Here is a 17317-nt window from a genome sequence, read left to right as displayed (position 1 = left end):
GAACCTACATCATATTGCATCATAACCAGTCATCCAGCCAACTGACTCCCTACAAAATTAAATAACATAGGCTGACAAAAACATTTACTACTAGCTGATGGTTCAAGATCTCATTGGCAGAGAATTATATATTTGGGCAAGAGAGAGAGAGAGAGAGAGAGAGAGCGAGCTGATAAGTGGAAGAATGTTTTATATGCAGCATGTGGTAATGACTTAGAACATACTGCTGAATATGAAAACAATCAATGCAAAATAAAAGAATATTAGAAGGGCACTTGAAGAAAATAAACTTGTTGGACATGAGGAACAAAAGGGGAATAGGAAAGACTGATTGTTCCACAGGGGATTGGCATGTACCTCTTAGGCTAGATGACTTCCCTCTACATTATAAGTGATCACATCACTTCTCATCAAAACTCCTCCTAATTAATGGGCCCATTCTTTGGAATTTCACTAGGAACTGCTTGTGATTGAAGTGTCATTAGCTCTGTCATTCCAGACCTGATGCTGGTGCCAGTAAAACATGATCCCAACATTCTCCTAACATTACAGAACTCAGTGCAACACTAGAAGACACCAACAAAAAGGGAAGCCCATAACAAGCAACTGGGTTGTGTTGCTGGCAATAACAGGAACATACCAAGCAGTACAAGAAATAGCAAAGGTCTGCCGCTAACACTAAATACTGCTTAGTTCAGAAACTAGGGACAGTGGAATTTAGAGAACATTAGAGAATCTTTGCTCAATAAAGGATATTTCAATCAAACAATTTATTGGAGATATTAAAACAAAACTTCCATTTGTGTAGTAACTTTCATAACTAAAACGGTTCACAGCTAACAAAGTAATTTTTGAAGTGTAGTCATTGTTGCAATATAGAAAATACATACAGCATATACAGATGGGATATACTGCTCCAGTTAGATGTGCAGGTTAGATGGATTGACAATACCAAATTGCCCACAGCGCTCAATTATGTGCAGGCTAGATGGATTAGCCATGGGAAATGCAAGGTTACAGGGCTAGGGTAGGTGACGCATCTGAGTGGGATGCTCTTCGAATTGGGTGTGGACCTGATGGGCCTAATGGCCTGCTTCCATAATGTAGGGATTCTATGAACTCCTCTGCTCTGTGAATTGGTACCGGGGGCCTACCGCACAAAGCAGATGGAACTACAGTCTAATGTCTCATCTAAAAGATAACTCCTCTGACAGCACAATAGTCCCTCCAAATTGTACTGAAGTGTCAGCCTTGATTTAGCTGCTCCTCCAGAACTTGAACCTACAACCCTCTGACTGAGGTACAAACGTGCTACTAATTAATCCATGGCTGACCCAATACAAAAGCATGCTGAAAAGCTTTAACCTTAGCATTTGGACAGGGGGACCCAACTGTGGAAAGTTTTGAAATATTTGATATGATCCTCTAAAAGCCAGAGGATCCACTTGTGTGTTTATGGACACCAAGTGAGATTAGTTTGGCTGACAGAATCAAAGTTGGACATCCAACAGAACTGTAAAAAGTATAAAAGAAAATGAGTTTCACAAAGATTATGAAAAAGAAATTTGCAAGGTATGTCCAAGTCAAGACAGGTTTTATACATTTATTAAGGAAGGGGAAATCAGAGTCCACTGAAATCAGCCAGACTGCAGTGAATAATAGGAAATAGGAGACATGTTAAATCAATGCTTAATATCTCATTTCATAATGGAAGATCAGTAAAAACATAGCACTATTTGAAGAACAGGCGGGTTTTCTCAAAGTCCTGGCCAATATTTATCCCTCAAATCAACATCATGAAAACAGATTACCTAGTCATTATTATATTGCTGTTTGTGGAATCTTAACTGCATGCAAATTAGCAGCTGCATTTCAACTGTGAGTACATTTCAAAAATACTTGGTGTAAATACATTTGGGCCATCGCAAAGTTGTGAAAGGTGTTATCAAAAGGAAAGTCTTTCTTTCCCTCTCTTTCCAAAGCCGATCAGAATGTGTGTGCATGGATTTGAGAAGAACAGACCAGCTTTTACTAATCTGGCTGTAAATACTACATAACATTTCAGAAGACACCTGATAAGGTTGTACTTTGGAGATTAGCAGACAATATTAAAGCATTGAATTGGAGACAACCTTGTAATTGGGTAGGCAACTACTTGTAGAAAGAAAGACCTTTCATAGACAAAGGTGCCAGTTATAACCTAACTTCTAAAATGCTTGACATGCAGAAAAACATTGTAGGAAAACAATTGTGAATTTGAGCAAAAGATCCCATATATTTTCTTTATAAAGTGATATTGCATGAGCGATGGATATTGGCCAGGACACCAGGGGGATTTTCCTGGTCATCATCTTCAAACAGCCTCATAGAAGCTGCTGCATCCATCTGAAAAGAAAGATGGGACTCAGAGTAATATCTAATCTGAAACAACACAGCCTCAGCACTGCAATGAAATAAAGGAATTGTTGGAATGTGATAAATGGATTTTCTCCATGAGTTATACTCCTCAGTTACAGACTGCTTCGTCCAGTCCTAATGCTGTCACTGACTGTTGTTGTTCAAAGAAGCTTACAACAGCAGAGAAACAAAATAACAGTCAAATTGTTTTTATCTTTTGTAGACAACAGGAACTAATGTTGGCATTTCCTTCCTATCCTTGAAGTGCAAAAGTTGAGTTTTAATTCCAAGACCTTTCTTAGAACCCTTCTGCAAGCTATGAGATGGTGTAAAATAGTGACCAAACAAGTCACTGTGGAGGGGACAGCCTATTGCTAGACTGTTAATCCAGATACAAAAAGCGTGGCAGCCGAAAAGCACAGCCAGTGACATTCTTGATGAAGGGCTTATGCTCGAAACGTCAACTCTCCTGCTCCTCGGATGCTGCCTGACTGGGTGTGCTTTTCTAGTGTCACACTTCTTGACTCTCATCTCCAGCATCTGCAGTCCTCACTTTCTCCCTTTAATCCAGATACCTAGGTAATATTCAGGGGACCCAGGTTCGAATCCCACTATGCCAGATGGTAGAATTCTGATTCAATAAAAAGCTGGAATTAAGAGTCTAATGATGACCATGAGTCAATTGTCAGGAAAACCCAACTGGGTCTTTTAGGAAAGGAAGCTGCCAATCCTATCCGGACTGGCCTACATGTGACTCAAGGCTCTTAACTGTCCTTTGGTCAGCAATGCCTTTAATGAAGCCCCACTGTGAAGAAATTAAAAAGAAAGAAATGTCCAGCTTGAAGTTTCTGAACAGGAACATGTCAGTCTCTCAGATTAGGAACAGACGAGATTAGTCTAAAATCCTCATGTTACCATATACCATCACTTGAAGTTTGTAAATCTGCATCTCCTTGAGAACAAACCTCACAATAGCCAAAAATGTACAATACTGCAAAAATCATTTTTTAACAGGGGTCCGTTCATTGTATTATCCCAGAACTGACAGTTCATTTTGCCATAAAGCGGAACTACAATATATCGTTTAACTTTGTTGTCAAGATATGCCTCAAGGAGTCCAAACTCATACCATTAGTATCTAAAAACATTAAGTAATGATAATTTGCCTTATTCCTGATGATTGAGCAGTAAGTATTAGGTGTTATGTGCTTGGCGGTATCCATATTCCCTCTACTGTGTTAGGTTACTTCAACTTTGCTCAGTATAACTTGCCAGATATTAGCAGGTTTTTTTCAAAAATACGATTCAAAGTATGGCAAGAATAGATATAAGGTCTGTGGCTAACAGATGGACAAGAGGGTAGCAGACTCCAATATGCTGCTGGGTGGAGAGAGAGAGAATGTGAGTCAGAGAGAGGAAGAGTGAATGTGTGAGAGTGTGCTCATGAGTTTGTGCATGTATATATAAACAATACATACATACCACACAGCTGGAGGTGGTGGGGGGACATTTGACCAATAATGGAGTCACCTGAAGTCAGAAGCATTGAACTTTGCGTCTCTGCTACCATGCCTCAGTAACATTTCACTGGATTCAAAGTAATGTCAGATTCATTTTGACAATAATGAAATAGCCATAATGTAACCAAACAGAAGCCTTTGCTGTGTGCGGGGCAATTCATGGTGTATACTTACCTCTATAACAAACTGAGGGCAACCTTGTACATAGTTGCAGTTTTATTCTCAAAAAATAATTCCTGGCTATCAGAACTCACATCACAGATAGACAGGGTGGTTAAGGTGTTTAGCATGCTCGCCTTCACTGCACAGACCTTTGAGTGGGCGTCATGTTGAGATTGTTCAGGACATTGATGAGGCCTCTTCCGGAGTACTGTGTGCAGTTCTGGTCACCCAGTTATGGGAAGCATATGATTAAGTTGGAAAGGGTTCAGAAAAGATTTACTAGGATGTTGCTAGGAATGGAAAGTTTAAGTTATAAAGATAGGCTGGATAGCCTGAGACATTTTTCACTGCAGTGCAGGAGGTTGAGTGGTGACCTTATAGAAGTTTATAAAATCATGAGAGGCATAAATAAGGTGAATAGTGTAGGTCTTTTCCTAAGGTGGGGGAGTTCAAAGCCAGGAGGCATATTTTTATGTGAGAGGAGAAAGATTTAGAAAGGACCATGAGGGACAACTCATTTTTTCCCCACAGACAGTGGTTAGTATATGTAGAATGAACTGCCAGAGAAAGTGGTGGATACAGATACAGCGACAATGTTTGAAAGAAACTTGGAGAAGTACATGAATAGGAAAGGTTTGGAAGGATGTGGGCCAATGCAGGCAGGTGGGACTAGTTCAGTTTGGAAACACGTTCAATGTGGAGTGGTAAGGCTAAAAGGCCCGTTTCCATGCTCTATAACTCAGTGCAGACTAACAGATGGGACACTGTCTCAATAAACATAGTACCTATTGGGACAAAAAGTTCATTCATTAAAGCTTTGGAAATTATTAAAAATAAGCTTCACATGAATTTGCCATGCAAAATTCAGAAACCATTTGCTCATCTTCAAGATTTAAAACAAAAAAAAGAGCCAGGATTTTTTTAGTTAGTGATTCAGAATAATTATTATATATAATAAAAAAAAACACATTGACATACAACAGATGAATAAATAATGCAATAACGAAATATATGACTCAACATTTGGACCTTGGTACAAATCCACAATTTACGTAAGGTTGTAACAGTAAAGAAAATGAAAATCAACACTTGTTTCAAAAAAAAACTTCAGTGGACAGTAAACTTTGAATACTTCGAGACTTGATATTCCCTTTGGAAATAAACCATCAACTAAAAGCTTCATATTGAAGTTCAGTCAGGATCTGATGTAATGCTCAGCTCCAGGGGACTTCACTTGGTTTAACTGAAGCTAGAGTGTTCACCTGCTGCGTCAGTCAGCTTGTATGGTCAAAAATGTTAAGGAAAATAGAAGGGAAGGGCAAGGGGAAATTTGTTGGACAGGTTAAAAACTTAATTCAATACAAACTGCCACTGTGATACTTCTACACAGGGTTTCCTTACCTGTTGATCTGCCGCAATTACTCTGCAATCTGGCATCTTTTTAGCAAACATTGAGTGTGGGGTGAAGATGGGGCAATTTGTCAAGTAATAACTAATGTGATGCATGCATCCATTGTCAACGTTACTTGGTAGAGTGTCCTATCAAAGCTAACAGATTGTACTTAAACTGCCATCCACCTTGGAACAATGGACCAACTGGTAATGAACTGGGTTAGGATATGAATTCAGGATGAATGAACAAGCACGTTGGTCCAGAGTGACCCTCTTTTAAAACATGTTTTTTTTATAAAACAATTTATTGATACAGTTCACTAAATTTTAACTAAACTAAATGCTAAAAGAATTGAAAAAGTCTTTCTGGGGATTATAATTCTGTCTCCCAAGCCTTCATAAAAACAAAATTAGAATCGCCAAAACTTAAGTGTTATATTGTAACAGGAAAAGCTCATCTTCCACGAACCTACTGCGCGCACTTAACTTTATGATTACACAAAAAAACTACAGTAGGAATCAGAATCTTCTCCCCTCTCACTATAGGGGAACTAATGTCCCAATACTTCACTTATTTTTAGGCATCACATTCTGAGAAGCAAAGGCTTTGAATTCTAAAATGCTGCCCTAAAAATTTGGAAGGACTAAAATTAGTACTGATTATTTTTTCGAATAGGGTGAGAGAAAAGCAAGATGAAACCTGTGGCATGTATAGTCAGCCAGCACAGAATGGCCGGCAGATTGGTTTGATGAGCAGACACAGGGATAGAACTGGTACCAATACTGATGTTGACAGTGGATAAAGCCAGATGCCATATTCAGCAACCATCTCAATTCAGTTTCATAACTGGTGTTCTTCAACTAATACCAGTGAAAGCTAACCCAATGGGATCTTAACTCAAGTTTCACAGCATCAATTCACCTTTGTAAATCAGGGGACCAGTATTTTGACATTTCTGTGACTTAAAAAACACAACGATCTGGACACTGGGTTACAAACATTATCTTAACAGATATTGGACCATGTTGGCACAATGAGGGTGCTAGTGATATTATGTTCAATCTCAGGAATTAAGCATGGCTAGTAGTTTTGCAACTCACAGACATAACAAAAATGTTTGGAATTGTTCCAAAACCTTTGCTTTATGCAGCTTTTAGAAGCCTAATTTGCAAACCATTCAAGGGGTTTAATCCTGAAGAGGCATTGTTGTCATTTTTAATTACCCCATCCCCAATAGGTTCTATTTGTTCTGACATACTAAGAGTGGAACAGCTACTGTATGACATACACTCTCCTGATAGAATTTAATAAACTGTGTCACACAGCCACAGTGTCCCCTAACAACAAACTCACCAACAGGCTACTGGTACTGTGTAAAGGCAGGATAAGCACATAAACCCTCTCCATCTAACCAGTCAATGAGGGTTAAGCTGACAGAATCCCCTGCTCTGTTTTACAAAAATAAGGAGGTGAAATACTGACAAAACTAGAACAAGAGGCATCGAATACATTGTTGCCAATCCCCTTGCATGATATTTTTTGGATGGTGCATGGAGAACCAACATACTTGTGGCCTCCCCACCTCTCCCTCTCCCCCAAAGATCAGTCAACCATAATCTCCAACAGAAACTGAATTATAATTCCTGCTATGGAGATTGTGGCTACCCAATTAAAAACATAACATTAAAAATGAAATCAATGGATGAATTTAATATTTATGTTCCTAAGCCGCACACAGCACGGGGTTGGGGGCAAAAGAGACCAGGCAGGAGGGAAAGGGTCATAAACATGGTTTGAATTTGGAAATCAAGAAAACCTAGAGTTGACCTAAAAGCAAATACAAATTCTACTCAGCATTCTGGGTACCCTCTACAGAGTCTTTTTCAGTCTCCTGCCCAGAACTGTCCTGCACGGCAGTGGAGTCTGTCGATTTTCCTGTGCTCTCTTCAGCAGTTGTTTGCTGTGGGCTGGCTTCAGTCCCATCACGTGTAGTCTCCTCCTTGGCTTTCTTCCTTTTCTTTTTTGGGCTCTCGGTGCCGTCTGCTTCAGAGTGTCCAGCTTGTGCAAAGCTAGGCATTGCCATACCGATGCCATGTGGAAGAAACATAGATGGGTAAATTAGTCCAGCAGGCATGCTGTGCAGCAGGAATGGGTTGAAGGACAACGGATTGCTGGTGGTGACTCTGGCTTCACCAGAGTCAGAGAAAGATGAACTTGGACCAGGTTTATCTCCTGTCGAAGATCCTTCCTGGTGTTTCATGGACTCTGCAGTATTACCCTTCTGTTCACCGCCCACATCCTCTTTTGACGAAGTGCTCGTTGTCAAGGTAGATGAACTCGAACTGCTGGCACTTGTCACCACTGGGGGGCTGTTCAACAACCCCCCAACTCCAAACACGTGTGACATCCCCGTCACGCCAGGGAGCATCATAGGCAACATGTTCAGACTGCTCTTTCCATCCTCTCCAGAAGGAATTGCAGCAAAGCCAGCTGGGAATCCCATCAGCCCAGCCAGCTGAAGATTGTGAATATTTCTGAGGTTTTGCAGGCTCACCAGGTCCATCCCAGCAATGAGCCCATTCATGAACATCGGTCCCATTGCCGTAGCTGTCTCTGTCAAAACTCCACCGGATTTTGCCATTTCACTCCTTGGTCTCCTTCCCCTCTTTCTGCCACCGGCCTCTTTCACCACAGGCTCAGTCAGGATGCGGCTGAACTTACTCTCTGGCAGAAAGCCCTGAAGAGACATAATTAAAAGCGATTTAAGGGAAATCAGCAGCTTCACTCAATTTTAAAAAGTGTTCTGCCTCAATCCTCAGAGGCACCAAGCAAAGTTTGGTTAATGGTAACTTTCTTCCTGTTAAGATTGAGTGACTAGATTTTTGATGGATGAAGTGTATTGATAAATATGGAATAAAAGCCCAAATATAGGCAAGATGCAAATCAGTCATAATTCAAATAGAACAATGGGGGAGAGACAAGAGTTTGAAATGCTCTTGTGATATCATTCTGATCCCTTCCATTGGAGCTGGGCACACACTATTGTACAGTTTGAAGGCTTCTCTCTTTTTAAAAAACATACATACAGACAATGAAAGCAATTCCCAAAATAGGATCCAGTTGGCAATCTTTTACCTTTGAACTTGGGTAATGTGTGCAGGACAAACCTAATCCCCTTGTCATCAAATTTTCCAGAACTCCCATGGCTTAGCTCCCAGGACCTGACTAAAGAACAGCCTTAAGAGTCATTAATGTGACTCCAATCAGGACGATTTAACTCTTTAGAGTCAAAACTAAAACCTTCGTGCTCCTAATGGCTCAGCATGACACCCTACAAACTGCCTAAATTTTAAGTGCCCAACAGCAAGAAGGAAAAAGAAATGAATTCCCTTCGACATAGCATGTGATACCAGGAGTTAGTCTACACACTGAGCACTTACCGAATGCTTCACAATTTCTGCCCACTCTGGTGCAACAGCATACTCTGGGTTTGCATCGAGCCACCTTGGCAGCTCCTTTATCAGTGGTGCCATAGCTCCTCCTAGCTGAACAGCCACAATATAGCAGAAAGATTTTAAGAAATAAATCATTTTTACATAAAGCTCATTACGTTGTTCCAAAGCACTTCACAATTATCTAATAATTTTTTTAACCATCATCATTGCTTTAGATTTAAGCACAGCAAACACCAAAAGAGACAAATGACCAATAAATCTGCTTTTCTGTGATGGTGATTGAACAATGAAGAAAATGCTTTGACTGGTGCACTGAAACCCTTTACCTGCACAGATAAACAGGGTTCTGGAATAATATTTCATCCAAAACGTGGCACTTCCAATAGTGCAGCATTCCCCCAGGACTGCCATGAATACATGTACAAGTTGTTGGAGTGGAGCACATAATTTTCTGACTGAGGGGAGTGTGTTATTTACTGAGCAAAAGATAATATTTTAATTGAAATGTAGCTTAACCATTCTGCCCCTTTCCAAAGAAAAACAAAACTAGAATATCACTGGCTCAGAGGGAAAAGGTGCTGTCAGACAGAGTGATACTGATAGGTGACTCAGTTGTGAGGGGGGACAAGCAGGAGATTCTGTGCCTTCAGAAGAGACAGCAGGATGGTGTGTTGCCTCCCGGGTGCCACGGTCAAGGATGTCTCTGAGCAGCTATAGACCATTCTGAAGGGGGAGGGTGAACAACCAGAGATCATTGTGCACATGGATGCAAATAATATTGGTAGACAAAGGGATGGGGTCCTGCAAAATGAGTATAAGGAGTTGGGTAAGAAGTTAAAAAGCAGGATCTCAACAGCAGTGATCTGCGGATTATGAGAAAGTGAGGACTGCAAGGCTGCGAGGCAACACACCTTCCTGATGAAGGGCTTTTGCCTGAAAGGTTGATTCGCCTGTTCCTTGGATGCTGCCTGACCCGCTGTGCTTTTCCAACACCACACTCTCGACTCTGATCTCCAGATTATTCCCAGTACCACACAACAGTAAGGATAGAAGTAGGAAGACAGGCCAGATGATTGCGAGTCTGAGGTGCTGGTGTAGGGGAAAGGGTTTTCACTATTTGGATCATTGGGATCTCCTAGAGGGTAGAGGTGACCTGTACAAGAGGAATAGGTTGCACTTATCCTGGAGGGGGACTGGGCAGATTTGCTAATGTTACGCAAGAGAGTTTAAATTAATTTGGCTGGGGTGGGGGGGGACTTTGAATAAGAGAGGGGCTATCGAGAAGTCAGGGGAAAATACATTAACCATTGACAGCAAGTTTACCGTTCAGGATAGTCAGGGCACAGTAAAAGGAGAGAAAAGACTTCTGGTTTAGAGTATATTTATTTCAACGCATGAGGCCTGACTTGGTAAGACAGTTGAACTCAGAGTATGGATTGGTTCTGGGAACTGGAATATTGTTGCCATAACAGAAACATGGCTGAGAGAAGGGCAGGACTGGCAGCTCCATGCTCCAGGAGACAGAAGCTACAGATATGAGAGAAGTATAAGTAAGTGAGGAGGGAGAGTTGGCCTTTTGATAAGGGAGAACATAACAACAGTGCTTAGACAGCATATCCTTCGGGGGAAATGAGGATTGTATTACAGACTCCCAAATAGCCAGCTGGTACTAAAGGAGCAGATGTGTAGAGAGATTGCAGATTCCTGTAGGGATAAGACAGTAGCATTGGTTGGAGATTTTAATTTCCCCTGTATTGACTGGGCCATTTAAAAGTGTAAAAGGCTTGGACACAGTGGTATTTGTCAAATGTGTCAAAGAAAATTTCCTAAATCAATATGTAGAGGGCCCTACTCAGAAGGGTGCAATACTGGACCTTCGTTTAGGAAATGAGATTGGGTAAGTAACTGATGTGTCAGTCAGAGAGCACTTTGGGTCCAGCAACCCTAACAATGTTGCAACTAAGAGAGTACCCTTCCACTGACACCCTCCTTCGACTGACTGAACTGGTCCTCACCCTGAATAACTTCTCTTTTCAATCCTCCCACTTCCTCCAAACTAAAGGAGTTGCCATGGGCACCCGCATGGGCCCCAGCTATGCCTGCCTCTTCGTAGGATATGTGGAACAGTCCATCTTCCGCAACTACACTGGCACCACCCCCCACCTTTTCCTCCGCTACATCGATGACTGTATCGGCGCTGCCTCGTGCTCCCATGAGGAGGTTGAACAGTTCATCAACTTTACTAACACCTTCCATCCCGACCTGAAATTCACCTGGACTGTCTCAGACTCCTCCCTCCCCTTCCTAGACCTTTCCATTTCTATCTCGGGCGACCGACTCAACACAGACATCTATTATAAACCGACTGACTCCCACAGCTACCTGGACTACACCTCCTCCCACCCTGCCCCCTGTAAAAACGCCATCCCATATTCCCAATTCCTTCGTCTCCGCCGCATCTGCTCCCAGGAGGACCAATTCCAACACCGCACAACCCAGATGGCCTCCTTCTTCAAGGACCGCAGATTCCCCCCAGACGTGATCGACGATGCCCTCCACCGCATCTCCTCCACTTCCCGCTCCTCCGCCCTTGAGCCCCGCTCCTCCAACCGCCACCAAGACAGAACCCCACTGGTTCTCACCTACCACCCCACCAACCTGCGCATACAACGTATTATCCGCCGCCATTTCCGCCACCTCCAAACGGACCCCACCACCAAGGATATATTTCCCTCCCCTCCCCTATCAGCGTTCCGCAAGGACCACTCCCTTCGTGACTCCCTTGTCAGATCCACACCCCCCACCAACCCAACCTCCACCCCCGGCACCTTCCCCTGCAACCGCAGGAAATGTAAAACTTGCGCCCACACCTCCACACTCACTTCCCTCCAAGGCCCCAAGGGATCCTTCCATATCCGCCACAAGTTCACCTGTACCTCCACACACATCATCTATTGCATCCGCTGCACCCGATGTGGCCTCCTCTATATTGGTGAGACAGGCCGCTTACTTGCGGAACGCTTCAGAGAACACCTCTGGGCCGCCCGAACCAACCAACCCAATCACCCCGTGGCTCAACACTTTAACTCCCCCTCCCACTCCACCGAGGACATGCAGGTCCTTGGACTCCTCCACCGGCAGAACACAACTACACGACGGCTGGAGGAGGAGCGCCTCATCTTCCGCCTGGGAACCCTCCAACCACAAGGTATGAATTCAGATTTCTCCAGCTTCCTCATTTCCCCTCCCCCCACCTTGTCTCAGTCGGTTCCCTCAACTCAGCACCGCCCTCCTAACCTGCAATCCTCTTCCTGACCTCTCCGCCCCCACCCCACTCCGGCCTATCACCCTCACCTTGACCTCCTTCCACCTATCCCACCTCCATCGCCCCTCCCCCTAGTCCCTCCTCCCTACCTTTTATCTCAGCCTGCTTGGCTCTCTCTCTCTTATTCCTGATGAAGGGCTTATGCTCGAAACGTCGAATTCTCTATTCCTGAGATGCTGCCTAACCTGCTGTGCTTTGACCAGCAACACATTTGCAGCTGTGATCTCCAGCATCTGCAGACCTCATTTTTTACTCTATGAATAAAGATAGGATAGGTCCACAAGTTAAGGATCTAAACTGGAGCAGGGTCAATTTTGAGGCCTTTAGGCAGGATCTAGCAGGGGTTGATTAGATGAGTCTGATGGAAAAGGAACGAGTGGCAAATGGGAGGCTTTGAGCTATTGGGTTCAAATGAATCTCTAGATGACTATAAAAAGTAGAGGAGCACACTTAAGAGGGAAATCAAAAGAGCAAAAAGAGGTTATGAAATGGATCTGGCAGATAAGGTTAAAGATAAGCTCAAGAGGTTCTATAGCTATATTAAGAGTAAAAGGCTGGCAAGGGAGAGAATAGGTCCCCTTAAAGATCAGAATGACTGTCTATATGTTGAGCCAAAGGAGGTGGGGGCAGAGTTTTAATGAATATTTCTCCTCAGTGTTTACTGAGGAGAGAATCATGGATGCTAAGGAAATAAAGGAAAACAAGTGGTGATGTTTTGGACTGCATACATATTACCAGAGAGGAGGTGTTTGCAGCCTTAAAGCATATTAAAGGTGGATAAGTCCCCTGGGCCTGATCAAGTCCATCCTCAGATGTTGTGGGAGGCGAGGGAAGAAATTGCAGAGTCCCTTGTAGATTTTTGCTTCATCCTTAGCCACTGGTGAAATTCTGGAAGACTGGAGGGTGGCTAATGTTGTTCCACTGTTTAAGAAAGGGAACAAAGAAAAACAAGGGAACGACAGGCCAGTGAGCCTGACATCAATGGTAGACAAATTGTTGGAAAGGATACTGAGGGACAGGGTCAACTAACATTTGGATAGTCAATGTTTGATTAGAGATAGCCAGAATGGATTTGTGTTCAGGAAGTCATGTCTTAAAAATCTTTTAGAGTTTTTTGAAGAGGTAGCGAAGAGGGTAGGGCAGTGGATGTCTATAAGATCCCGCACAGCAGGCTAGTCATGAAGGTCAGGTCACATGGGATTAAGGGAAAGCTAGCTAACTGTGTTCAAAATTGATGATGGCAGGAAGCAGAGGGTGATGCTTGAAAGTTGCTTCTCAGATTGGAGATCTCTGATTCGTGGCGTGCCACAGGGACCTTTATTATTTGTTATTTACCTAAATTATCTGAATGTGAATGTACAAGACATGATTAATAAGTTTGCAGTTTACAAAATTAGGAGGTATCGTTGATAGCGAGGAAGGTTATCAAAACTTACAGAGGGATCTTGATCAGATGGGGAAGTGGGTTGAGGATCGGCAAATGCAATTCAATACAGATAGGTGTGAAGTGTTGCATTTTGAAAAGTCAAACCAAAGTAGGACTTGTACAGTAAATGGTAAGGTCCTGAGGAGTGCTGTGGAACAGAGGGACCTAGAAGTAAAGTACATTGCTCTTTGAAAGGGTGTCACAGGTAGACAGGGTGGTGAAGAAGGCAATTAGCATGCTCGCCTTCATCGGTCAGGGCACTGAGTATAGGAGTTGGGGTGTTATGTTACGCTTCTATAAATTATTGGTGAGGCCGCACTTGGGAGTGCTGTGTACAGTTTTGGTCACCGTGTTATAGGAAAGACATAATTAAACTGGAAAGAGTGCAAAGAAGGTTTACAAGGATGTTGCCAGGACTAGTCAGCCTGAGATAAAGGGGGAGGTTGGCCAGGATAGGACTTCATTCCTTGGAATGTAGGAGAATGAGGGGTGACCTTATTGAAGTGTTTAAAATCATGAAGGATGAATGTATATAATCTTTTTCCCAGGGATGGGTTATTGAAAATTGGAGGGCATCGGTTTAAGGTGAGAGAGGAACGATTTAAGAAGGACCTGAGGGGCAACTTCTTCACACAGAGTGGTGCGCATATGGAATGGGCTGCCACAGAAAATGGTTGAGGCAGGTACAGTAGAAACAACTTATAAAAACATTTAGATCGGTACATGGATGGGAAGAGTTTAAGAGGGATAGAGACCTGTTTCCATGCTTCTGTGGCCAGCTTGACTGCCATTGTGCATATTCCATTCATTAAACACATCACTTTACTGCTTTCTGAAAGAAATAATGACCTGTCACCTTGCACTAACAGCATGGACTCTATCCAAAAGATAGCACTTCAACAGGGCAGCCTCTCCTTTCCATTCATTCATGGGATTTGAGCATTGGTGGATAGGCCAGCACTTATCCCTAATTGCCCTTGAGAAGGTGGTGGTGAGCTGCCCTCCCTCATTGCTGTACCATGTGGATTCTTAAACTGCAGCAAAATATACCATAGAGCTGAAGCTAATGCTTAATGGAATTCAGGAGAATGGGAAACTTCTGAATATGCCCGTGACAGCAAAACGAAGAAATGTCTTATTCAAATAATACAAATTCAGAAACATGTTTTCATACTGGTTTTAAATCTTCATGAAAGGTCAAGAAATTGTTCCTATTTGTTCATGAACATGCATTTGCAATCTTTTCACTGGAGAGACTCAGTCAGATAGCAATGCTTCCACATCTCAATAGACAGTGTCCAGGAAGGAAGCCAAAAAAGGGCAGTAAGACACCTACATTGTGACATCAAGTGTTTAGGCTCCAACACCTGCCACAAGGAAGATCGTGGTTTTAATTTACAGATCCAACAATCACAGTTCATCTTCATTTTATGCGGCTTTGCAACCATTCAAACTGGTGAATCCTGTTGAATACCACCTTCAGGCCCACAAGATCTTACCTTTCTTCCACTCCCCTTATGAACAACTGGGACTCTCTCCTCCCCGGTCAGTGTATTGATGTCCAGTTTACTGGGGTCCTTGCACCGATGTCTCCTCTGTTTGGGACGTTCTGAAAGGCCGTGTAAAATTGCTGTACAATTCTGTCATGGAAACAGAATAATCAGTCAATGCAGCTTTGAGCAGGGATGGATGGAAAAAGATTGAGACACAAGTAGAAGATGCTACGCAGACTTTAATAAACATCTCTCAAACAGCAAGGGCCTGTGTTTGAATGCATTGCACACACTAATTTCTGTGTCTATGACACTATCACATAAATATCTGTCCGTCTTTGCTGTATTTCATCCACATCTCTTTATTTAATCTTCTATAATAGAACATTCAGCCAGAACGCCTCAGCTCTTAAGTCTATTCCTAAACTTTTGGTTTGTTAATTCTCTCCCCACCTTCAAATTATTTCTCAGAACTTCCCTCTGACCATTATATTTGTTCAGTGGCCAAAATTACTGGTTAGTGTCTGATGTTCTCCCCATAACATACCTCGGCATGTAGATGAAGAGCTGAGGAAAATAGTCATCTGTTATTTCTTTGTTACCTCCCCTCCCCCTCCTTTTAAGATTATGTTAGCTTCATGGGCAACAGCTGCTCTCCCACAGCGAGTGAGATATGTCATATGCAAGTGTCAAGTATGCAAAATATTCAGGCAATCCCATCCTCAGACTATTGCATTTTAACTGCTTTTTAATTTGGCAACAAAGAGAACACAAAGATTTGTGTTTAGTTTGGGTGATGTGCACTTTAGAGATGGAGCTGGAATTGAGGACGTTTCCTTGTGCCCGCTGCCATTGAGTGCCCAAAATAGCTGAAGTTGTGGACTTGGGATTTGCTGCAAAGTCTCCTTGATGAATAGCTGCAATGCATCTAATAGATGATACACACTGCACTGGCAGTGGAAGGAGTGGGTGTTTTAACGTGGTGCAGGCTGCTTTGTCCGGGATGAAAGGCAACAAATGGTAATCCAGCAGCTGCAATGTTTCCAGCTGTCTGCTTCACCACCAGAAACAAACCCACCAAAACAAAACAATCCCTTTCATCCTGCAAGTGTGCAAGTGCTGTCACCGACAGTATACTTACAGGAGCCAGGTTGGACACATCCATAGTGTAGGTGGGATGTTGCCTCAGCCACTCGATCAGACTCTTGTTTTTCTGCTCTTCCTCAGTTGGCAGTCGCTGCTTGCCTTGGGGGAGTTTAATCATCATGTTGGACATGCTGTCGGCAGAGCGAGCCACCCCGGAGAAAAGCTGCTTCGATAGGTCCACCTCCTTCATGAAAAAGAAAATCCCTCATCATAGAATCATACAGCACAGGAGGAGGTCACTTGCCCCACATGCCTGTGCTGACTCTTGGAAGGAACTATTTAATGTCCCAACTCCCTGCTCTTTCCCACAGCACTCAAGCTTCATAGATTAAACCTTTCACTTATTGCTAAAACAGAGGAAGATAGTATAAGGCAGCCCAATATTTAGGTCCATAAATACATGAGGGTCGCCAATAAATCCAATCAGGATTCCAGGAGAAACTTCTTTAGATAAAGGGTATTTAGAAGGTGTCACGTGACCAATAGGAGTGGCTGAGATGATGGCATTTAAGGGAAGCTAGATAAATACAAGGGAGAAAACGGATCAGAAATATATATCGTACAGTTTAGACAAAATAGGCTGAGAGAGGGCTCAAGCATAAACTCTAGCTTAAACCAACTGGCCTGTTCTTTTGTTGTTGCCGATGAAATTCTAAGTAATTCGATTAATTTCTAGTTTTCAAGATTATCATTGAACCGGTTTCCATTTCCCTTTAAGTAGCACATTCCAGATCACAACAACTTGCCGTGTTAATGGAAGTTGGACAATTCACCATGTTAACTAACAGTTGCCTTAAATGTGTGACATTGGATTATTAAGCTTCCTGAGAGCGGCAAGAGTTTTTAAAAAAAATATTCATTTGCCAGATGTGGGCTTTGCTCAAGGTAGTGGTGAGCTGCCTTCTTGAACTGCTGAAGTACATGGGAGTTAGATACACCTACAATGCTGTTACAGAGGGCCTTGCAGGATTCTGAACCAGTAACAGTGAAGGAACAGTGA

At 42.7% G+C, this 17317-nt stretch overlaps 1 protein-coding gene across 6 annotated transcripts in view; it reads right to left on the bottom strand.

Annotated features, from left to right (window-relative positions):
* Positions 1 to 5101: 5101 nt before the first annotated feature.
* Positions 5102 to 17317, bottom strand: part of chd6 (chromodomain helicase DNA binding protein 6) — a 268663-nt gene continuing 256447 nt past the window's right edge. For all 6 annotated transcript variants that reach the window (XM_060836582.1, XM_060836583.1, XM_060836584.1 and 3 more), the window contains 4 exons: positions 16313 to 16501; positions 15178 to 15318; positions 8913 to 9017; positions 5102 to 8209 (listed from right to left, as the gene is read on the bottom strand). In XM_060836582.1, coding sequence (XP_060692565.1) covers positions 7319 to 8209; positions 8913 to 9017; positions 15178 to 15318; positions 16313 to 16501 — 1326 coding nt within the window. In that variant the 3' untranslated portion in view covers positions 5102 to 7318. The remainder of the gene's footprint in view (positions 8210 to 8912; positions 9018 to 15177; positions 15319 to 16312; positions 16502 to 17317) is intronic.

This window comes from Hemiscyllium ocellatum, chromosome 15 (assembly GCF_020745735.1).
Source record: "Hemiscyllium ocellatum isolate sHemOce1 chromosome 15, sHemOce1.pat.X.cur, whole genome shotgun sequence".
In the NCBI taxonomy this organism is placed as follows: Eukaryota; Metazoa; Chordata; class Chondrichthyes; order Orectolobiformes; family Hemiscylliidae; genus Hemiscyllium; species Hemiscyllium ocellatum.
This window is presented reverse-complemented; position numbering and strand designations above follow the sequence as displayed.